The following is a 25,075-nucleotide window of genomic DNA, read 5'->3' as shown; positions in this document are numbered from 1 at the left end:
CTCCTGGAAAAAGAATTATAGTGGTAATAAGATTTAGATTGAGAAGATATGTAATCTAGTTAGGATCATTGCCTACTTCACCCTTGACCAGAATGAATAATTTAGGAAAATGATTCTCTAAGGTGTTTCTATATTTTAAGTGGCATTGATCTGTTTTAAGAAAAAAAAAATCAACTGACTTTCACATGAGCCTTCTAACTATATTTTTTCTTGGAAGCTTTAGATATAGGGGCCCTGATGTTGACATCTTCCTCTGAGGGTGCCCCTTGGTCTTCCTTGTTACTGAAGAAACTTCCTATGGTCCTCACCTTTCTTTGTCTGCTCATCTTGCCTTTCTTTTACTTGACTTTTAGCTCCTTAAAGTGGGGCACTGTTTCCAGGCTGCAGTATCCCAAGCTTAAGAAGTCCCAGGTGGTATGATTTAAGGAGAATCAGGTTCTTCCCTGGCCTGACCTGTTCCCTGGTCCTTAGATGACCCCAGACCAACTTGCTAATCAATCAGCTTTGTGTGTTGTGGTTGTTAGCTCCCATGAGCCTGTGCCCCTCCCCCACCTGGGCCACTGCTACTAGAGCCTACCTCCTGGTTCTCAGCAGGGGTGTAAAATCCAAGTTCTGCCTTAGCACCAGCATAGACCCCTATAGTCTCCCCCCTTCCCAGGGCTCAGCCCTCTCACCAGACTGTGAGCTCAGTTCCAGACGACACTGGTACTTCAGCTGATTCAGAAGCTCTGGGAGTCTCCTTCTCTGGTAAGGACTTCCTGGGACTGGATCTGTGTCAGGGTGACTATGGGGTTGGGCTCAACTCCTGTATCAGCACAGCAGCTCCCTTCTTCTGACCTTCCAAGCCGTTCTTGGTTAGAAGATGATTTCAGTACATTCTTCTATGAGTTTTGCTGCTCCAGGCATTTTCCTATGGCGTTATTTGGATGTTTTTTGGAGTGATCATGTCATGAGTTCGGGAGCTCACTCACTATGCCAATATTTTGCTGCTTGGCTGGCGCAAGGCAAGTGCAGAGTGCAGAAAAGGTGGTGGTGGTGGCGGACGCGGTGGGGATGGGTGGCAGAGGATGGTGGGCAGAGGTGAGTGGCAGTGGGCGAGAATGGGCGAGTACAGCTGAGGATCAGAGTTCGTGACCACGACACCTCCCCCTGAATGGAGTAACTCAGCAGCAGAAGCCGCCCTCTAACTATAGTTTAATCAGATGATAGTTTGTAATTAGAAGCCACATTTCTCCTTATATAGCTACATTTCAAAATAAAGAAAATTTATACTGCTAACATCCAGAGTAAAAGTGTCTTATTTCCACAAAAGTCATCCTCTGGTGCCTAATTTTAGTATGAAACTGACCCTGAGTTCTTGAAGCTTATGCTTGGGGTATATAAATTCTGTCAGGTATGACACCAATTTGGAAATGTTTGGAATATAGATCTAGCAAGACACCATAATTGTATAGTTTGAGAAGCAGACAGACTGATCAACAGTTTATATCCATAAAGGGTCATAGGATAATAGATTTAGAGCTAAAAGCAATTTCATCTACTCCAAGAACTTTTTTTTAAGAGGAGGAAGCTGAAACACAAAGAAGTGATATGCATTGCTGAAGGTCAAATTGGTTTTAAGTAGCATACTAAACTCGAACCCAAGGTTTTTGACTGCAAGTCTTCAGCTTTTCCCTCTGCACCTAGCTGGGTCATGAATTTTTTAGCCACAATACCACTTGAAGACCATCTAACAGGTAGAAGAATTGTGATGTGTTGGAGAAAGGAATACCCACATTAAATGAAACCAGAGATGTTTAAAGTATTACAGTCTAATATCAAGGCCAAAAGGTTATTTAGGAAGTCTAGACATGCTATTAGCCATTTTATTAAAATAATCTTTAAATGTTGCATTTAATATTTTATGGTTAGATAATACTTTCCAAACATCGCATTGTATCATCACAATCAAGTACTCTTCATTTTATTGGAATGAAAAGTAAACTTCTGAGTTTTGCCAAGGTCACATAGCCAGTAAGTGTTAGAACTATCTTCAACCTGATGCTACTTAAATTTGTAATTATGCGACCTGGGTTGACTACAGTTAAAATTATTCCTTATTTTAAAGTTGTTTTAAGAATGTATAAAGAGGGGCAGCTAGGTGGTGCAATGGATAAAGCATGGCCCCAGATTCAGGAGAACCTGAGTTCAAATCTGGCCTCAGACACTTGACACTTACTAGCTGTGTGACCCTACCAACCAACCAAACCAAAAAAAAAAAAAGTTTATTAGGGGCAGCTAGGTGGTGCAGTGGATAGAGCACCAGCCCTAGAGTCAGGAGTACTTGAGTTCAAATCCAGCCTCAGATGATTGACACTTACTAGCTATGTGATCCTGGGCAAGTTACATAACCCCAATTGCCTCACCAAAAAAAAAAAAAATGTATAAAGAGAGCCAAGATGGCGGAAGAAAGGCAGTGAGCTCTCAAACTCATGACATGATCACTCCAAAAAACATCCAAATAACGCCATAGGAAAATGCCTGGAGCAACAAAACTCACAGAAGAATGTACTGAAATCATCTTCTAACCAAGAATGGCTTGGAAGGTCAGAAGGAGGGAGCTGCTGTGCTGATACAGGAGTCGAGCCCAACCCCACAGTCACCCTGACACAGATCCAGTCTCAGGAAGTCCTCACCAGAGAAGGAGACCCCCAGAGCCTCTGAATCAGCTGAAGTGCCAGTGTCGTCTGGAACTGAGCTCACAGTCTGGTGAGAGGGCTGAGCCCTGGGCAGGGGAGAGACTACAGGGGTCTATGCTGGTGCTAAGGCAGAACTTGGGTTTTTCACCCCTGCTGAGAACCAGGAGGTAGGCTCCAGTAGCAGTGCCCCAAGTGGGGGAGGGGCACAGGCTCATGGGAGCTAACAACCACAACACACAAAGCTGGTTGATTAGCAAGTTGGTCTGGGGTCATCTAAGGACCAGGGAACAGGTCAGGCCAGGGAAGAACCTGATTCTCCTTAAATCATACCACCTGGGACTTCTTAAGCTTGGGATACTGCAGCCTGGAAATAGTTTTCCACTTCAGGGAGATAAAAGTCAAGTAAAAGAAAGGCAAGATGAGCAGACAAAGAAAGGTGAGGACCATAGAAAGTTTCTTCAGTAACAAGGAAGACCAAGGGGCACCCTCAGAGGAAGATGTCAACATCAGGGCCCCTATATCTAAAGCTTCCAAGAAAAATATGAATTCATCTCAGGCCATAGAGGTGCTCAAAAAGGACTTTGAAGTTAAAGTTAGAGAGGTAGAAGAAAAAATGGAAAGAGAAATGAGGGTGATGCAGGAAAGACATGAGAAAAAAGACAACAGCTTGAAAAGCCAAATGGGAAAGCACTCTGATGAAAATAATTGCCTAAGAATTAGGATTGAACAAATGGAAGCTAGTGACTTTGAGAAACCAAGACACAATAAAGCAAATCCAAATGAATAAAAAAATAGAGGGCAATGTGAAATATCTTCTGGGAAAAACTGCTGACCTGGAAAATAGGTCCAGGAGAGGTCATTTGAAAATTATTGGTCTACCTGAAAACCATGATCAAGGAAAGAGCTTAGACACCATCTTCCAAGATATTCTCAGGGAAAATTGCCCCGAAATTCTAGAAGAAGAAGCTAAAATAGAAATAGAAAGAATCCACTGATCACCTCCAGAAAGACATCCCAAAAGGAAAACTCCTAGGAATATTATAGCCAAATTCCAGAGCTCTCAGGTCAAGGTGAAAATATTGCAAGCTGCCAAAAAGAAAGAATTCAAGTACTGTGGAGCCCCAGTCAGGATAACACAAGATCTAGCAGCTTCTACATTAAAGGACTGGAGGGCATGGAATATGATATTCCAGAGGGCAAAGGAATTGGGATTACAAGCAAGAATCACCTACCTAGCAAAACTCTGCATAATCAATCTTTCAGAGGAAAAAATGGGACTTTAATTAAAAAGAAGATTTTTCAGATATTTGTGATGAAAAGACCTGAACTGAATGGCAAATTTGACTTTCAAATACAAGACCCTAGAGAAGTATAAAAAATTGGAGTTGGGGGACATGCCTGGGGTCGTACAGTGGGTGACTGTTTTGTGTCTGACGCTGGGTTTTGGCTGGGATCCCCCTGGGTCCAGGGCTGGTGCTTTGTCCACTGTGTCACCTAGCTGCCCCATGATGACATCTTTAGGGTTAAATTGAGGGGTGAGGGGAATGCACTGGGGGAGGGGGAAGGGCAGAGGTGAAATCCTATGTGAAAGAAACAGGAAAAAGCTTATGGAGTAGGGGAAGAGATGGGAGAGGAGCAGGGCTGTAAATGAATTTTACACTCATCAGAAAAGGCTCAAAGACCTTAAACTCATCAGAGCTGCCTCAAGGAGGGACTAACACACACACCCAACTGGATGTAGTAATCTATTTAATCTGGTCAGTAAATGAGCCTAACACTCATTAGAATTGGCTCAAATATTTCAATCTCATTAGAATTGGCTCAAGAAGGGAATAATGCACATACTCAATTGGGTGGAGCAATCTCTCTAACCATGCAGGAAAATAAATAGGGAAGGGGATAAAGTGAGAGGGGCAAAAGAAGGAAGGGCAGAGTGGGGGAGGGGACAAATAGAAGCAAATCCCTTTTGAAGAGTGATAGGATGAAAGAAGAGGGATAATAGAATAAATATTATAGGGAAGGGAATAGGATGGAAGGGAAACAATTAACAATAGTAATCATAAAAAAGAGAAAAGGGGGGAAAATTGTACAAAAAATATTTATAGCAACTCTTTGTGGAGGCTAAGAATTGAGAATCAAGGGAATACCTGTCAATTGAGGAATTGTTATGGGGGAAATGGGGTACAGGGTTTGGGTTGGGGTAGGGGTAGGGGTTCTTAGGAATTCCTCTTTAAAGAATTATACCCTCTTGCACACAAAAGCAGTTAGAATAAGATGGTAGTTTATTTAGGGTCAAGGGAAGGGAAGGGAAACCAAGAGAAATCCTTGGACTTCCCTTGGGGAGAAAGGCACAAAGCACGTGGCTCTGAGGTCCCAATCTCCTTGAACAGGAGACTGGCAGGTACTTTTATAGAAGACTGATGGGGGGAGGGGGTGACCATTTGACTGTGGAAAGTTCCTTTAGTAAGGGAGGACCCTCCCTCACTGGTGGTGGCTAGAGGAGTTAGATGAGGGGTAGCTATGGATCTCTCAAGCCATCTCTCTCTTCAGGACACATAGACCACAGCCCACCCAAATTTATCTCCTCAGGGGTAAGGGAGATCAAAATGAAGGGTAGAGGTCCCAAAGCTAGCTCAGTCAGATCAGGTTCTTCTTATCTCTCTAGGCATGTCTGTCTTCTGGTTTAGTTTCTCAAGGAGAAGATGAACTTCTGGGGTATTCTGGGCCCTATGACAGAATGATGGAAGAAGCTGTGCTATACGATTTTGGTGGAATGGTCTTGTTAAGCTATAGGAAATGACAAACAGGATGATCCCAGGAAAACCTGGAAAGACTAATGAACATCGATGTATAGTGAAGTGAGCAGAGCTGGAAGGACATTCTGCATAGTGACAGCAGTATTGTTCAATGAGCAATTGTGAATGACTTGTATTTATATCCACCCCCATAGAAAATAAAACCCCCCTAGAAAGAACTGATAAAAAGAACACTTGTGGATTGGACATATATAACCTGGTTGCAATCTTGTGGAGGGGGGAGGAAAGGGAGGGAGGGAGAAAAATTTGGAACTCTAAATTTTATGAAAATGAATGTTGAACAGGATTAATGCAGAAATAGGATTAATGTTATTATGTGTATATATATGTGTGTATCTATCTATATGGATATGGATATGATATATAGATATAACCTATATCATATTACCTGCTGTCTAGGGGAGGGGGGAGGGAGGGAGAAAAATCTGAAATTGTAAAGCTTGTAGAAACAAAAGTCGAGAACTATCTTTACATGTAACGGAAAAAATAAAATACCTTATATGTAAAAAAAAAAAAATGAATGTTGAAAACTACCCTTACATGTAACTGGAAAAAATAAAATAAATGTTTGTTGCTAGAAAGAAAGAAAGAAAAAGAAAGAAAGAAAGAGGAAGAAAGAGAAAGAAAGAAAGAAAGAAAGAAAGAAAGAAAGAAAGAAAGAAAGAGAGAGGATAGAGAGGGGCAGCTAGGTGGTGCAGTGGATAAAGTACCAGGCCTGGATTCAGGAAGACCTGAGTTCAAATCCAGCCTCAGACACTTGACATTTACTAGCTGTGTAACCCTGGACAAGTCGCTTAACCCCCATTGCCCTGCCAAAAAAAAAAAAAAAAGACTGGATAAGGAAATAACCAACTAGGTCCTTGAGGAAGGGAAATGCTTTCTATTGAGAATGACAATCTAGATCAGTAGTGTCAATCAGCCCTGGCTACTGAGTACAGCCTGAACCAGATTAAAATATAATTGAGAAATATTTAATAAAATGCAATAAAATATAGATAACATTACATTTTAAAACTAACTTCATATGTGCCCCACAGGGATCCTTACATATGGATTAGTACCCTTCCCCCCAAATCCCTTCAATTAGAGTCTCAGGAATGTAAATGAGTGGGTTGGTTTATTGTATATTTATTGCTCCAATTGGAATATTACTTGAAAACTGTAAGGTAAAGGTAGAAGAAAGATGGGACTAAAGCATTCAGAGTCTGGCTATAAATGGGAGGGGGAGGGCAATTTCAGAAGGACATAGCCTGAGAAATAAAAGAATGAAAAGCTTTAGGGGACAGTAGCATGAGATTCAAGAAAGTAAAGTCAGAAAACTAAAGAGAAAATGAGAACCAGTAACCAGTACATTTATTTGTAGGATTAAGGTTAATGCTTACGGTTATCTTACCACCTTTTCTTCCTTGTGCATGCTCATGTGTGTACATGTGTGTGTGTGTGTGTGTGTGTGTGTGTGGAGGGGGCTCTCTTTTGGGGGGATATACACTCTCATTGGGAAAAGGCCTGGATTTGGAGTCTAGGTCTTAAAATCCAGTCTCTCCTACCTACTACCTATGTGGCCTTAGGCAACTTACCTTGGCAGGACCCAGGGTTCTCATTTGTAAAATGATCAATCAACAAAAATCTATTAAGCACCTAATAAATGACAGGAATTGTGCTAGGCACTGGGGATAAAAGTACAAAAAAATGAAGCATACCTACTCAGAGAGGAACTTACACTTAAGTCTCTGCTCCCTTTCAAGGTTAAACTCCTTAAGAAAGCTTTTTATAGGTTAGGCACAGGAGATACAGTAGTAAATTACTATAGTAGTCTACTGTTTGGTAAACCCAAAGACTCCAGCTTCTGGGATAGGAACTCAGTATTTGACAAAAACTGCTGGGAAAACTGGAAGATAGTATGGCAGAACGTAGGCATAGACCAAGATCTTACACCATATACTAAAATAAGGTCAAAATGGGTACATGATTTAGACACAAAGGGTGATACCATAGATAAATAAGAAGAGGAAGGAGTAGTTTACTTCTCAGATCTGTGGAGAGGAAAACAATTTATGACCAAACAAGAGATAGAGAACACTATGAAATGCAAAATGAATGATTTTGATTACATTAAATTTAAAAGTTTTTGTACAAACAGAAGCAATGCATCCAAAATTAGAAGGTATGCAGGAAACTGGGAAACATTTTTTATAGCCAGTGTTTCTGATAAAGGCCTCATTTCTAAAATATATAATGTATAGGGAACTAAATCAAATTTATAAGAATGCAAGTCATTCTGCAATTGAGAAATAGTCAAAGGATATGAACAGGCAATTTTCAGATGAAGAAATCAAAGGTATGTATTACCATATGAAAAAATGCTTTAAATCACTACTGATTAGAGAAATGCAAATTAAAACAAAAAACTCTGAGGTACCACCTGACACCTATCAGATTGGCTAATATGACAAAAAAGGAAAATAATAAATGTTGGAGAAGCTATGGGAAAATTGGAACACTAATGCATTGTTGGTGAAGTTATGAACTGATTCAACCATTCTGGAGAGCAATTTGAAACTATGCCCAAAGAGCTATGGGACTGTGCATACCCTTTGACCTAGCAATACCACTACTAGGTCTGCATCCCAAAGAGATCACAGAAAAAGGAAAAGTTCCCACATGTAGAAAAATATTTATAGCTGTTCTTTTTGTGGTGGCAAGGAATTGAATGCCCATCAATTGGGGGATGGCTGAACAATCTGTGGTATATGAATGTAATGGAATACTATTGTGCTGTAAGAAACGATGAGCAGGAGGAGTTCAGAGAAACCTGGAAGGACTTGCATGAACTGATGCTGAGTGAGATGAGCAGAACCAGGAGAACATTATACACAGTATCATCAACATTATGTGTTGATCAACTGTGATAGACTAGATTCTTCTCACCAATCCAACGGTACAAGAAAGTTCCAAAGGACTCATGATGGAAAGGCTCTCCAAATCCAGAAAAAAAAAAAAAGGAACTGTGGAATATGGATGCTGATTGGACCATACTATTTCTTTTCTTTTTGGTGCTGTTGTTTTTCTTTTTTGAGGTTTTTCCTTTTTGCTCTGATTCTTCTATTATAATATGACTAATGCAGAAATATGTTTAATGTTATTTTATATATATTTTTATATATATATATATAACCTATATCAGATTACCTGCTGTCTAGGGGAGGGAGGGGAGGGAGGGAGAAAAATTTGAAATGGGAAATCTTATATAAACAAATGTTGAAAACTATCTGTACGTGTAACTGGAAAATAATAAAATACTTTAAAAAAATAAAGTTATTGCCCTATAATTCTTTCCTTGTCTTAGTTAATTCCTTGAAAAATACCTTAAAGAAGCCAACTAACTGTTCTAAATTTCTTAAATTCTTTCCTGCTTACCATTTTATTAAATTTGTCTGGGTCCGAAAGGAGCAAATTGAGATCCCCAATAATTATATTTTTATTGTCTAGTTCTCTCTTTATTTGGATTGTTTTTATTTAAGTACTTAGATATCATGATATCCATTATATATATTTAATATTGTTATTTCATTTTCTGTGATGCCTTTAATTCTCTGCTCATTATCAATATCTATTTTTACTGGGAATATCTATTTTTTCCTTCTGGGAATGACTATTACCCTTGCTTTTTTTTTTTTCCTAAACTTTTTTGAGGCATAGTAAATTCTGTTCCAGCCCCTTAATTGAACTCTTCATGACTCTGTAAGTTTCAAGTGTATTTCTTGTAAGCAACATACTTTGGGTTCTACTCTCTAATTCATTCTACTACTGTCTTCTGTTTTATGGTTCAGTTCATCCATTCATATTCATGCTTATGATTGTTAATGTGTATTTACCACCAACATAGCCATTCCTCCTCACCCCCCACCCAGTCATATTTTCTTATACTTTTCCCTCTGTCCCTCACTATCCTCTCTAAAGGGTTGTAGTGACCTTTTTTAAAAAAAGGAATATGATCAGTACTAGTTATCTATAATTGAAATGGTTTCCTCTCATTCCCCTGCCCTTCCTCTCTTCACCTCAGCCAAACCCCAATTCCTGGTTCTTGTATATCCTTTCTTTCCTTTTAATCCTTCCCTCAAAATTGAAGTTTGTTTTGCTTGTCTCTTCCTTCTCTGACACCTCCCCTTTAGTCACCTCTCACCCCTCCCTTTCAACAAGTGTTTAACAGTTGAATTTTATGTTTCTAATCCAAACTCTGGCTTGTGCATATGTGTATTCAAACTTCCTTTGTCCAGTTCACATTAGAGTGAGGTTCTTAAGATAGCCACCTGATCCTTAATATTTCTATGCTCATTGTCTCAAATCCTTTTTTTGTTCTTCCTTCCTGTATTCCTTTTTTTTAACCTTTTTTCCATCTTAAAACCCTCAAAATAGAACCAAACTGCCACTAGGCCCTTTGTCTTTTTTATCCCTCTTCATGACCCTTGAAAATAGTTTATTTCTTAAAGGACATTTTTCTCTTTTTTCCCTTTAGAATTTCAGCACTTCTGGGGCAAATAGTTGCACAGTGGATAGAGCTCTGGCCCTGGATTCAGGAGGACTTGAGTTCAAATCCAGTCTCAGATACTTGACACTTGCTAGCTGTGCGACCCTGGGCAAGCCACTTAACCCCCATTGCCCTGCCCCCCCCCAAAAAAAAAAGGATTTCAGCACTTCATCTTCTTCCGTTGTTTAAATTTATATATCTTAATATATTTCTCATGACCTCCATATTTGTTTCCCAAAGTTTCTACTTAATTATGCTTGAAAGTGTTCTGTTATGCTAAAAATCCCTTTTTTCCCCCATAGAATTTTACTCTGTCTTATACAGTAATTTATTTTTTATTGCAGGCTTTTATCTTTTACCTTTTGGAATATTGTATTCCAATATTTTCACTACTTTGTAGTAGTTGTAATGTAATCTTGTGTGATTCTACTTCTGCTTCCATGATACTTCAACTTTTTTCTGACTGTTTGCAATATTTTCTTTCTTTTGTTTAGAAACTTTGTGTTTTGATTAAGATCTTCTTAGGAATATTCAATTTAGGGTTTTTTCTAAGGCGTCTTAAGGGGTTCTTTCTTTTTCACTTTGTTCCTTTATTCTAATAGATATGTGCAATTTTCTCTTATGCTTTCTTTTTTTTTTTTTTAGCGAGGCAATTGGGGTTAAGTGACTTGCCCAGGGTCACATAGCTAGTAAGTGTTAAGTGTCCGAGGCCGGATTTGAACTCAGGTACTCCTGACTCCAGGGCCGGTGCTCTATTCACTGCGCCACCTAGCTGCCCCCTCTTATGCTTTCTTAAAATATAGTGTCCAGGCTTTTTGTTTGCTCATGTTTTTCTGGAAGTTTGATGAATCTTAAATTATATTTCCTTTACCTGTTTTCTGGGTCAGTGTTTTTTTATAGTGGTTATCTTACATTTTCTTGTATTTTTTTCAATCTTTTGATTTTGTCCTAATATTTCTTGCCTCATAGTATCATTAAGTTATGATTGCTCTATTCTCATTGTCTTGGAGTTGAGTAATTGAGCAAGGTATTCTAGCTTCTCTTCTAAGCTCTCATTTCCCTTTTTCTTCATTTCTTGGAGCTACTCTTACAGTTTGTGGGGAAGCCATTTTTTTTTCCCTCTGAAGGTTCACATATTTATTTCTTCATTGTGTGTGTGTGTATATGTATATGTATATAAGTGTATATATACACTTATATGCATATATACATATACATATATGTGTGTCTATCTGGGGAGGGAGGGAGAGGGATAGAGAATGAATGGATGAATGAATGCATGCATGAATAAATGTATATATTTTGTTTATTCAAATTTCCAGTCTCTGGTCCTGGTTTGGGACTTTGTCCTAGAGTCAGGTTCCATTCTGTTAGCTATAGTAATCGTGCCCTGTTTCTGATTTCTAGTGCTCCTACCTCCGACTTCCATCTCCCCCATATTTCATGTGTTGCCATGTTTCAGATGGTGCTCTCAGGGTGCTGGCAGGTTTCAGATAGCTTTGCCTGAGCTGACCCTGACTTCCCTGGCAGGAGGACCCTTTTCTCATTGCTGATAGGCCTCTGATTTCCCTTTCATGCGTTCCTGGGCTTCATGGAGGAGATTTTTGTTATTTGACTATCAATATCAGTATTAGAGCTGGTGGTCTTTGAAAAATTTTTTCCAGAGTTAAGATCAACTCCTTTGTGACCTTTCACATTGCCATTTTAATTATGAGTCTAATTATGCTTTGTTTTTATTACTAATTAACATCAAAGAAAAGGAGAAAGATGTTTGTATTCCTTTAAAATAATTTCTGTCCCCCTCCTTTTTCTCTTGGTTCTGCTGACTATATACAAAAATAATTTTTTCACTCTTTTGGAATTCTAAACTTCAAGGATTTAATTAATATAAAATAAAATGGTAGTCTCTTGTTCTTTCATAAGCAAATGAAATACTTTTGAAAAGTAGTCTCTTTTCTACTAAATGATAAACTCCTTTAAGGTAGGGATTCTAATTTTCATCTTTGTAATCACTGCACTAAGTACATGGAGGAGCCTGATACATGTGTTCATTTGAATTGAAATAAATTCTTCAACTTTATTTTATCTAAATTTTATATCCGAGATTATTGTTTTCATCTTTCTGTGTCTAGTATCTAGCATAGTCCTGTATATGTAGTAGTTACTTAATGAGTATTTGATGAATGAACAAATGAAAACTTACTGTATTGAAGTTTTTAGAAAGATTTAAAGTCAGAAACCCTATTTCTTATGCTAGCTCTGCTACTTGAATTATCTGTCAACTGAATTCTTTGTTAAAATGAGACACTTGAGACACTTGAAATAGGTGATCTGCTAGATCACCTAACTGTGAGCATCAGTTACGAGGTTAAATTCTCTTTTAGCACCAAAATATATGTGGTTTGATTATATTGTATCCCTCATTTCCCCACATATGTGTATGTATTTGTGAGTATGGGGGTGGTTAATAACACTTTTCTAATATATTTTATTGCTCTTATTCTTATACCTTTTGATCCTCTTCTTTGAGACTTATAATGGTAACCTCTAAAGAGTGTCGTTTCTATAGTAGCTAACACTCGTCATAGTAGATAATAAAAGATTGCAATCATTCATTAGGACATGCTTATGGAATTGCTTGAAAAACGATTTTCTTTAGCATGTCTTTTTTCAGGCTTAAAGGAACCATTGCCATACTTGAAATTGAAATACCCTCACTGCATCAAAGTTTATTCCCCCTTTTTTATGCCACAGTCATGTGTCCTGGAGCACTATGACAGTTTTATTCTGGTATTCCTAATGCTTTTTGTTAAGATCTTTTGTTCTGCATGGATTATTTCCAAAGTTCTCTTTCCTTCTTTTTTTCTTAGTCAAAATACTTACTTTCCCATTCTTCTACCTTTCCACTATGCTAATATTTCTTGGATTTGCCAAGGCAAATGCAAGGGTCTTATCTCATATTTTACTTTATCTTTGGATCTACTTTTTCAAATTTATTTTCCTCATAATTTAAGTTTTTACTAGGCTACTTTATATTCTCATTGGTTTGTTTTTTAAATTTTGTATTAATAGATTATAATAATTTTATTTTACTACTTGTATTTGTAATTTTCTCTCTTAACCTGTTCAATGATTTGAGAAACAAATACTGAAAATGGAATTCTAAGACATTGAGTTTGTTAGCTTGCTCTAATAGATACTCAAAGAAACTTCACCTTGGTTTTATCTATCTGTTAGTGATCTTTCTTTTGGTGCTATTTAGCAGTTCTTTCTTTTATAAGATACAAGCAGCACCTGCAGCAGTGAGTTTTGGTTCTTGTGGTAAGCTTTTAAAATGCCTTTAAATACAGAATTAGTGCCTTTAAAAAGTAGTGCATCGCACTTTTGCATCTCACTAACTTGTGCTTAGTTAAATGCTTTACTGCACATTATAACATAGTTGAATCAGCTCATCTGTTAAAGCAGTTGTCAGAAAAATATGGGCCAGCATGGTAGAATGTATTAGCCCAATACATTGTCTCCATTTTATTATGAAGCTGCTGAGGAAGCTGTGATATACAGCACTGTCATTACAGATCTATTGTTAGGACGGTTCCACAGTCTTCTCTGCACTGCCATTAATTTATAGCAGTAAACAATATGTAGTCCTCCGACTGCAGCAAAGCAGAATCTTTTAATGAGGTGGATGTTATTACCACAATAAATCAGTGCATTCGTGTAATGTATAATTCAATGTGTGTATTCCCACTGTAACTTCTCTGAGTAAGCTGATAGTGTATCATTGTCAGTGCACAGCTCCATGGTGCTGGGTTGTTGTTGTGGTGGTGTTTTTTTTTCCAAGCCTTCTTTTATTTGGGGACTTTTTTTTATAGCTTGCAAATAAATGTGGCATGTCTTGATAGTTGTCCTATAGTAGATAGACTTCAGAAACCAACTATAACAATAACAGCCAAAATCAATACTAGGGGTTCTAGTTGCATAGATCTCTCTCTGCATGATACCATTTTTTCAAAAGCAAGTGAAATCAATCCTAATTGGTTTTAGCATTATATTCCAGAAACGTAATTCTATAACTATTGATTTGGGGTGTTCTCATTTGGAGAGTAATAAAAATAGGAGCAGATAAAGTGAATACTTAAAATGCTGCAGTCATTCGAAGCAGTATTGATTCTATTTTTAATTTATATAATTTATCTTTAAATGATTTAATTTCTTCCTTTTACCCCTTCTTTCCATGACTGTCTTCAGGGAAAATAACTAAAATACATTTTAAATGATTCTGTAACAAAGAAAGGAGTTTTGGGAGTCAGTTTCATTCTTAACTGGAATAAATTTACTAAATCAGATATCCCTTTGTAGAGAAACCATTGTTTAGAAAGGTTTCATTTCAAATTACTGAACTTCAACAAATAGTAATCAACCTAAAATGTTTTTCTGTTTTGCTAAGTGCTTTTTTCAGTAAGATAACATTGATTAAATTAGGTATTTATTTGAGGCAGAAATGTATTTGTAGCACAGGTACCAAAAAGAATATTACTTAATAATGAGTTAAAATAACCAAAATGATAAATACTGAATGTTACTTAAAATCAAATGCTTATGAACAAAAAATTATTTTAATTATGTCATCAGGGACAACTTATATTTTCTATTGATTTTTAGTGAATTATATAATTAGCTGTTATTTTCATCTTTCTTTCCTTAACTAATGATGGGACATTAATATATCTTTTAAAAAATAGAGAACCACTTTTTCAAAGTCTTTAATAAGGAAAACCGTTTTAGATGTTGTTTCATTGAATTGATATTGCATATCTTTTACTAAAGAATAGACAATTTTCTGGAAAACAGACTTATGAAAATGCATTTTAAACCTCAAATTATTATTTAATGCATTAATTTTTAGTTTGGAGTCATGGTCTATTATAATTTTTTCACTTTTGTATGTTTCAAGCTGAACTATTTTAAATATTGATTTGTCTAACAACTAGGACTGGTGATTATAACATTACTAACCTTAATAGAAATTTCCAGTTACATCTTAATTCTTTCCTCTGCTCCCTCCTTCTAAATACTTGTTCTCATTGTACACAGTATCATCAACATTGTGTGTTGATCTATTGTGATGGATTAGATTCTTCTCACCAATGCAATGGTACAGAAGAGTTCCAGGGGACCCATGATGGAAGGGGATCTCCAAATCCAAAAAAAAAGAACTGTGGAGGAGAGATGCTGATTGAACCATACTATTTCTTTTGCTTTTGGTGCTGTTGTTTTTCTGTTTTTCTATTTGAGGTTTTTCCTCATTGCTCTGATTCTTCTCTTATAACATGACTAATGCAGAAATACGTTGAATGTTATTATGTATGTATGTATGTATGTGTGTGTGTGTATATATATATATATATATATATATATATATATATATATATATATATATAAAACCTATATCAGATTACCTGCTGTCTAGGGGAGGAGGGAGGGAAGGGAAGAAGGGAGAAAAATCTGAAATTGGAAAGCTTGTATAAACAAATGTTGAGAACTATTTATACATGTAACTGGAAAAAAATACTTTTATCAGGAAAAATAAATAAATATTGCAAAAAACAAAACAAAAATAAATAAATACTTGTTTTCACCCTACTGTCAGATTCTTTTATAAATTAATCTGTCACCTTTCCAAAAATTTCAAGGTACTCTAACTTTAAATTCTGGATTCTGCTTGTTGCTCCCATCTAAGTAAATGGGATTTTATAGGCACTTTCTAAGTATTGCACAGCCAGCACTCACTTAGCGAGTTAGGAGCTGATTTAGCTGATTGGAACACTGTGTTTAGCAGATACTAAGTTTATTGAGAAATAAAAGTGGCCTCTATCATTTACTTAGGTACTTGTTTCTTTTACTTTCTTACTGAATACAATAACATTTTTACTAAAACACTGTGTATTTTATTTTAAGTCACTTTAATGCATGCTAATGATATTGCCTTCGAAGACAAAAAAACATAAAAGATGGTTATATTTATGTCTTTTTTGTTTATTTTAATTGGCAGCCCATAGGAGCTCTGAATCCCAAAAGAGCAGCATTCTTTGCAGAGCGTTATGAATCATGGGAAGATGATCAAGTTCCGAAATTTCACTATGGCACTCATTACTCAACTGCAAGCTTTGTGCTTGCATGGTTGTTAAGAATGGTAAGTTAAGTTTGACTAATAATTTTAAGTAAATAAATCTGATATTACAGAGAGAAATTGATATTTTGAAGAAATGACTGATCTTTATTTAGTACATTGTAAAGATTGTTAAAAGGAGCTGTAATAGTATTTGAAGGGTGGTAGCTCATATGGTATATTTTATAAAAAAAATTTTCAGTAGAATTTTTAAGTTATATTTTACCTTGAGTTTTCTTCTTTTGTTTATATAATTTTGTTTAATCCAACGGTTTATATATTAGCAGGTTATAAATTGTTTACAAGGATTACTTTCACTTATGGTATTAAAATGATAAGCACTGAAAAAAGTTTAAGGTGGTCATATGTTCATACATTTTGTTAATCTAATTGTCCCGAAAGGAATTGTGGTATGTCTGTAGGTGGAATTGTTCATGCCATGTATTGATAATATATTGGCTAAACAAGGAATGTTTCTGTACATTGAAAGGTGATTCATCCCACAGAAAGTAATTTCTTTGGGAAAGCATTAGCAGCACATCATTAATTAAAGCTTGTTAGAATGGTACAGGCGGACATAAATCCTAGAAGTAATTTATAGTGCTTAGCTAATTTCAAGCAATTATCCACTAATATGTGTTTAAGTGTTCTTTAACTAAGAGGAGGCTTTTAAATCTTTCAAACATTTTTCTTTTCTTAATCATAAATTAAATATTGAGCAATAGCAAAAGAAAAATTGTGTGTTGGAATTTTTCTTTGTACCATGAATACTACATAGCTCAATTTTTGACTAAGTATTATAGTATAATATTTTTAGAAAAAAAATGTTTTGGAAAAAAGTTGCAAATTAAATATTTTTCCTTATTTAAATTAATATCCTGAAATGATTTTAATTACTTTAGTTTTGTATTTCTTCCTGGATTTGTTTAGAAAAACACTGACTATATATATTAAGCTATAACGATTACTAAAAAATATTTTTAAGAGGTCATTTGGGGCTTCTTTGTTATTTATTTTAAAAATAATTTTGTTTATTCTTAGGAGCCGTTTACAACTTATTTCCTAAATTTGCAAGGCGGAAAATTTGATCATGCAGATAGAACTTTTTCATCTATTTCAAGAGCGTGGCGTAATAGTCAACGTGATACATCTGATATCAAGGTAAATATAAACTTTCATTGATCATGCATTGTTAATAGAATAAACATTATTGGGAATGATTTTTTGAAAAATTGGAAACAATTGTTTTTCACTGCCCAATTTAACAGAACTCATGAATATTGTTATATTATTTTGCAGTTGGCATACATGTGAATGAGACTTTGTTCAGAAATGATCTGTGCTTTTTTTTCTGGTGTAATTTTCATTGTGGCCAATTACTTTCTTCCCCTTAATATCTTTGTTTTAGAAAACTTGAAGTAGTCTTTCTGTCTCTGTCTCTCTCTGTCTCTCTCTTTCTCTCTTTTCTTCTCTTCTCTTTTCTCTATATATCATTCATTTATAGCATTAAATGGAATTCTAACCTTAAGAAATTAATGCATAAAATTACTTTGTATTTTTGTATTTTGTAGGTCTCAGCCTTCACTCTTTTGCCAATCTTTTATTTTCCTTTCTCTACTCTTGTTTCCAAGAGAATCAACCCAACTTCTTTCTGTTGTTTCCCTTTTCATTGGGATGTTTACTATGGTAAATTTGAATGAATAGGGTTTCATACCATACATACATACATACATACATACATACATACACATACATACATACATATATATATACACACACTGTAGAAGATTAGACTATTCATTTTCTTTTTAACAATACAATGATTTTTTTCTTTTATTTTTAAAAATTTAATTTTGTTGGGTTTTTTGTTACATTTGAAGTTCTGAACTGTCTCCCTCTTTCCCTCTCTACCCCATACTAAAGAATGCCACCATTTGAATATGTATGTATGTATGTATGTATGTATATGTGTATGTGTATGTGTGTAAAACCATACAATGCATACTTCTATTTATCAGTTCTTTCTCTAGAGGTGGATAGTGTCATAGGTCCTCTGTAGTTGATTGGAATATTTATAATATTCAGAATAACTTAGTCATTCACATTTACTCTGTTACAACATTCTTTTGGTTCTGCGCATTTCACTCTTCATAATTTCTGCAAGTTTTTCCATATTTTTTTAAAAACAACCTGTTCATCATTTCTTGCAGTATGGTAGTATTCCATCAGAATCATATGCCATGATTTATTCAGCCATTCCCTAATTGATGGGTATTCCTTCAATTTCCAGTTCTTTGCTTCTTCAAAGATAGCTGCTATAAATATTTTAGACTGTATAGGTTATTTCCCTGATCACCCTGGGAAACAGACCTAATAGTGGTATTGCTGGTATATTTAAAGTAGAATTCAGTTCTTACCATATAAAGGACTTGAAGAAATGGGAACCCTTAAATCTTTACTTTTATAAAGTCTTTGTTCTGTACAAACTATATTTCAAAGTATCTCCTAGTATACAGAAATTCATTGTCATGCCTGAGAAGGGGTGGGTACAGTGGTTTGATATGGCTATTATCTACAATAGAGAAAAAAAAACCAGTTGGCAGATTTGTTGATTGAGCTTTTGTTATACTTCTCAAAGCTTTAATTTGCCTAATTAGACTTTTTGCTTTTGCTCTAATCAGAGGGACCATAGCAAGAATTACTAAGCCTGACATTTTGCTATACATTTTAAAATTAGTGAAATTGAAATGTTCTTTACAAATGCTTCTATTTATTACTTATTTATAAGAAAGATACAACCTCTTAAGCAATAGCCCATGTAATATAAGTATAATTAGATAATTTATTAATTTGTAGATCTTTTTTTTTTTCGGTATGATTGCCACAGTAGTTTTCTTTAGTTATCACTTCTATAGTAAGGTGCTACTGCTTACACTTTTGGTAAAACATAATGGGTCATATGAACTTTTGTTTTCTCACAAATTTTAGCCTGCTTTTCCCAGGATCCTTGCCCCACTGAGCAGTCAGGTCTCTGTTTCCATCTCTGTTTTTCTCTTTCTCTGTTTCTCTGTCTTTCTGTCTCTTTTAAAACATTTCCTGTTTCCTACCCTGATATCCCTGTAAGTTCTTTTAGATCTGGTCTCATCTCTTTTTTTTGTATTTGTATCCTTAGTGCTTTATATAGTGCATGGCACATTTTAGGCACTTAATAAACCATTTTACTGATTGATTGATTTAGAACGTAAGCAGACATTTGAACATTAGACTTTTCCTCCATCATTGCAGTCCAAAAACCAAGCCTGGCTTCTCATCCTTTGTGATTCTTGTCTCTATTCTACTTAAAGAAGTCTGGAGAGGCCCCACCCAACATGCTGGAAATCTTTCTTTAAGTCTTTGCATTTCATGGCTATCCATTGAGCATTCACATAGTCTCTGTTATATTTCATTCTCATAACATGACCAGCCCACCTCCTTCTCTGATTGTACGGTTCCTCAGTGTTATCTTTTGTGCTACTTCTTTAGTATGTCATCATTTAAAATGTGCTCCAGATTACTTACAGAAACAGGTGTTTCTTCATTCCCTTTTGGGTCACCCACAACTTTGAATCCTCAAAGATTGTGGACCTGTAATTTGTAGTTATCACCACAAGAACATTTATGTTGAAAAGGTAAATAAGTCTTTCTCTTGTTTAACAACTTGAGATTTAAAACAAACAAAAAACAAGTCAAGTATAATCCAGGCCTATCCAGTTGTGAGAAAATAATGGGATTTGGCAGATACTCAAAAGCCCACCTGGAGATTAATCTAAACTGATTGAATTAAGTGAGAGTGATTGACTGCTGATTAGCCTACTTCAAGTTAATTAGATTGTAACCACAACTGGCTGGTCCTTAAGAAGGTATTGTTCTCAGAAGCTAAGGACTTTCAACTCAACTGGAGACTACCTTCAAGTCCACTGAACCAATCAATGGATTTGGGTGACAATAACCAATCAACTTGAGGCAGTGTGTAAGGACTGCCTATGCTCCAGACCTATAAAAAGCTTCCACACTCAGTTTGTGGGAGCAGTTCGTGATTGAAGCAGGCTAGTGGCAGAGGACTTGAGGAAGAACCAGACCAGGCTGAAACTCTAGGCTAGATAGTTCTTTTCTTAACTTTCTGAACTCCACGTGAATACCTGGTATGCTTTAATAAAAGCTTAATGCCCAAATACTGGTGCTAAAGCTTCTAATTTAAGGTGACCACACATTTAGATTTTATACAACACACAGTTCTGGGCCCAACTTTCTTGCAATGTTTTTACCATGTCTGGAATGGCCGTACAACTTCATCTCATTGCTCAGACAATAAACTTAAAAATTTTTTAATCCATTTAGTTTTTTCTAGATGGATTTTCAGATAAAATTCTTGAATAATTATGGATCTCATAAGAATACCCAGAATCTTCTGGGGCTTGTTGCATTCAGCAAGTATCATCTTCAAAAAAGAGTGCATTTCTATGTGTAGATAGAATACCTGCTACAACCAGATCTGTTTTATACCTTGATTGGCATTAAAAATAAGAAAGTCATTAGATAGAATTATCTTTTTATTTGCATTAATCAAAAAATATTGTGGGGTCTTAATATATTCATGAGAAACTCTTTGTGAGAGGAGTGCCTTTAAGGCTATCTTTTGCTCTACTGAATTATACTATAATCAGTAAATGTTGTGGGGTCTTGTATTTTTTGTACCTTTCAATTAAGAATATATTTGTGAAAGCCAGCCATTTGCCCTCTCCTGTTTTTGGTAAAGGTGCTCATGTATGTCATATATACACACTCATATATATACATACACAAACCTATAGTGAGAAATTAGACATATAAGTAGTAATTGATAGTCTGGTTGTTCTTTTGAGACATTAATTTCATTGGCTGTTTCTTGTGACTTTCTATCCTTGAGAGAACTTACAATGTAATCTCTCAGTACTTTCATGATTATGTCCTGTCCATTTTGGTCTTTCACTTGGTCTGGCCCAACCACCTTTCCTGACTTTATCTTCCTAAGCATCAATTTGTTTCCATTTCGTATAACTCATAATGGATTCACATTTGTTCCATTTACTGGTTGTTATCCACACCAAACTTTCTCTAGATATTTGATTCTGCTGTTTTTTGCTTGTCTGGAAGGTGCTACTTTTATAATCTTGTACCGTCCTCTTCCACATGTTAGAAATGTTCCTATTCTAAACCCGCCTTACCTTTTTATCTTTCTCTTCCTGGCAAAGATTTCTTTACAGTGCTTGCTAGCTAAGGCTTTTATGGCTTTGTTGTGGCTGTTGTTTTACATTGATTAGAACTGGTGATAATAAAGATCAGTGTTTGCCTTTTGACTTCTTGCTCCTACCTCTTAGAATTCTTTGAAAATTCAAGTTTAGTACCACCTTCTATATTGTCTTCCCTGATTCCTCTCCCTTGCCCCCCATCTCCAGCTCCCCTAGGTATAACTGTTCATCCTACAAAAACCACCTTATATTTATTTTGTATACATTCTTTGTATAAATGTGTGTTATTCCCCTCTCCCCCCCACCTTCAGTAGAATGAAAGGTATCTGAGGACAGGAACTATTTAATTTCTGTCACTGTATTCCCCACATATACCTGGGGGACATATATCTGGCACATGTTAGACACTTGATACATTCTTGTTGGTTGATTTTTTTTTTTTAAGCTTCTCAACTATTGACATCAATAGATGATTTGAAAGTGTTGATTGAAGCTATGGTAACTTCACAGTACTATCTCCTAATTTTTTGTTTTCCTTTTAATGTTATGTTGATCTTGATTCTAACATGCCTCCTACATCAGCAACCATTTTTTTCCAGCTATTAAGATGGAATCTATTTCATTTTGGGGGTTGTTATTTGGAGATTTCTTCTATAAGAAAGTTTATATACACATACACATACACATACACATACACATACACATACACATACACATACACATACACATACACATACACATACACATACACATACACATACATATACATGCTGACCTTCTGAAAGTGCTGAGTTCTCTGAGTTTTATCTAGGATGATCCTCATACAGAAGATAGAGTCTCTCCTCCATACTCTGAGCCCTTTTGGAAGCACCTGGCAGGGCTTATACTCCACCTGCTCAGCTTTTTAGAACCCAGGCTCTCTTCCTTGTCCCAATGAGGCAGTGGTGGAAGATGGTCTTTTAGTATGACATACATTCTTCAAAATTAATTTAAGACCACTCTATGAAAATGAGATAACACTTTTTCTGTTAAACATTTCTAAAATTGAAGACCAGTCATTTCGTAGGCTTTTCAGTGCTTACTTTTTTTCCCTGAGAAAATGATTTGCTTTGCTATTTAAGTATCTCCAATTTTATCATTCTATTTCTTATTATCTAGAATCTACCTTTTCTTGCGAGTAGAGAGCAAGTGTTACTTATATAGACATTTCTAACAAATGAAGACAGAGGATGTGAATTATGTTCATTTCAAAGAGAAAAGATGCACTCTTGGTTTTACTAAAGAAATCCTTCCCTGGTAACATGATTTACTGTTATTGGGACCTAAGGGTTCCTCTCTGTTTCCCTTCTGCCTTATAGCTTCCAACTCCTATCTAGCAAGACTGTATCTTAACAACCAGTAATGTATTTCACTCAGCCTGAGGAATCAGAGTGAATATGTCAAACAAGTAGCCTCTCAGTTTAGATATGAGACATGGCTTGAGTATCATCCTCATTTCCCAGGGCAGCTTTTCTACCAGGGGGTACAAAGATGCTTTCATTCTATTTTTGCATTAGCATTGATATCTCTTCATGTAGTCATGAACTGAAAGGCCAGTGGTAACAACATTTAGTCTTGAGGGACTGCATTGGAAAGTGGCACAACTGGGTTTGAGAACTGTTATTATAAAAAAACACCCTTTAATTCCCAAGTGACTTAGTTTAAATAGAAAAATCATTCATAATAGGCCACATAGTACAATATTGAGAGCACTGTTGTGTCCAAATCCTGAATAATTCTAAAGGTAGCAGCCTCAGTAGGCCAGTATATGGCTAAGCCACCCAACACAATTGATCATCAGCCATGTATCTGAAGGTCTCCCAACATGGATCTTTTACAGCCTCCTTTGGGAGTAGTTTGTTAGAGAATTCAGCTGCTCACACCTATGACTATAGAATCCAGGAGTTTTCTACCCCTACTCGGGAAGAAGGAAAAATAGTAACTCATCCTTTTCTGGCCATTGGATTATGAGGATATTCTCAGCATAGCTAAGCCATTGTCATCAGCAACACCAGAAAATGTTTACCGTGTTTATCATGTATCTGCTGTAAGTGACCTTCTGAGTGTTTTTTTCTTAATATTTTGTTTTTCCCAAACAATTTTTAGCATTCATTTAAAACCTTTTTAAGTTCCAAATTCTTTCCCTCCTTCCTTTCCTTGTCCCTTCATTGAAAAGGCAAACAATTTGGTATGTTATATATGTGCAGCTATACAGAGCATATTGTCATATTGGTCATGTGAAAGAAACCAAACCCCCCAAGAAAATTAAAGAAAACCTTTTAAGAGTGTTCTTTGACCTGCATTCACACTCCATCATTCTTCTCTGGAGGTGGTAGCTTTTTCATCATAAGCCCTTCAGAATTGTCTTAGATCATTGTATTGCTAAGAATCACTTAGTCATTGGCAGGTGATCATCATACAATATTACTGTTATTGTGTACAGTGTTTTCCTGGTTCTACTCGTTTCACTTTATATCAGTTCATATCAATCTTTTCAGGTTTTCCTGAAAGCATCCTGCTCATCATTTCTTATAGCACAATACTATTCCATCATAATCATATCTAAAAAGCCATTCCCCAGTTGATGGGCAGACATCCCTTCAGTTTCCAGTTCATTGCCACATCAAAAGGAACTAATATAAATATTTTTGCACTATTGGCCTTTTTCCTTTTTATTTTTTCATCTCTTTGAGATACGGACCTAGTAGTGGAATTGCTAGGTCAGAGGCTATTCATAATTTTATAGCACTTTGGACAGAGTTCCAGATTGTTCTCTAGAATGGATGAATCTTTTCATAACTCCACCAACAGTGCATTAGTGTCACTTTCCTTTTCTGTCATGCTAGCCAATCTAATAGATGTGAGGTAGTACTTGAGAGTAGTTTTGTTTTTTTGGGTTTTTTTGGTGAGGCAATTGGGGTTGAGTGACTTCCTCAGGGTCACACAGCTAGTAAGTGTTAAGTGTCTGAGGCCAGACTTGAACTCAGTCCTCCTGACTCCAGGGCCAGTACTCTATCCACTGTGCCACCTCGCTGCCCCGAGAGTAGTTTTAATTTCCATTTCTTTAATTAATAGTGATTTAGTGTATTTTTTCATGACTATAGTTTTGATTACTTCTTGTGAAAACTGCATATTTATATCCTTTGACCATTTATCAGTTGTGGAATGACTTGAATTCTTATAAATGTAAGTCAGTTCTCTATATATTTGAGAAATGAGGCCTTTATTTGAGAAACTTTCTGTAAGTTTTTTCCCCCAAACTTATAATTACTGTGTATTTCCTTCCATTCTATAACCCCTTTATCCTACTCTTTTTTTTTTCACCCTGTTAATCCTCAAAAATGTTTTGTTTTTGACTACTACATCCCCCAACCCACTCTCCCTTCTGTCAGCAATACCTCCCCATCTTTAGTCCCCTTCTCCTCCGACTTTCCTGTAGGGTATAATAGATTCCTATACCCAAATGAGTTTATGTTATTCCCTCTTTAAGAAAATTCCAATGAGAGTAAAATTTAAATGTTCCCTCCCTCATCTTTCCCTCTATTGTAAAAGCCCTTTTGCACCTCTATTAGGTGAGA

General features: G+C 36.0%; 1 protein-coding gene across 1 annotated transcript in view; it reads left to right on the top strand.

The window, feature by feature from the left end:
* Nucleotides 1-25,075, top strand: part of LRBA (LPS responsive beige-like anchor protein) — a 762,673-nt gene that overhangs the window by 556,186 nt on the left and 181,412 nt on the right. Inside the window, 2 exon segments of the mRNA XM_043969784.1 lie at nt 16,075-16,215; nt 17,233-17,352. Coding sequence (XP_043825719.1) covers nt 16,075-16,215; nt 17,233-17,352 — 261 coding nt within the window.

This window comes from Dromiciops gliroides, chromosome 6 (assembly GCF_019393635.1).
Source record: "Dromiciops gliroides isolate mDroGli1 chromosome 6, mDroGli1.pri, whole genome shotgun sequence".
NCBI lineage: Eukaryota > Metazoa > Chordata > Mammalia > Microbiotheria > Microbiotheriidae > Dromiciops > Dromiciops gliroides.
This window is presented reverse-complemented; position numbering and strand designations above follow the sequence as displayed.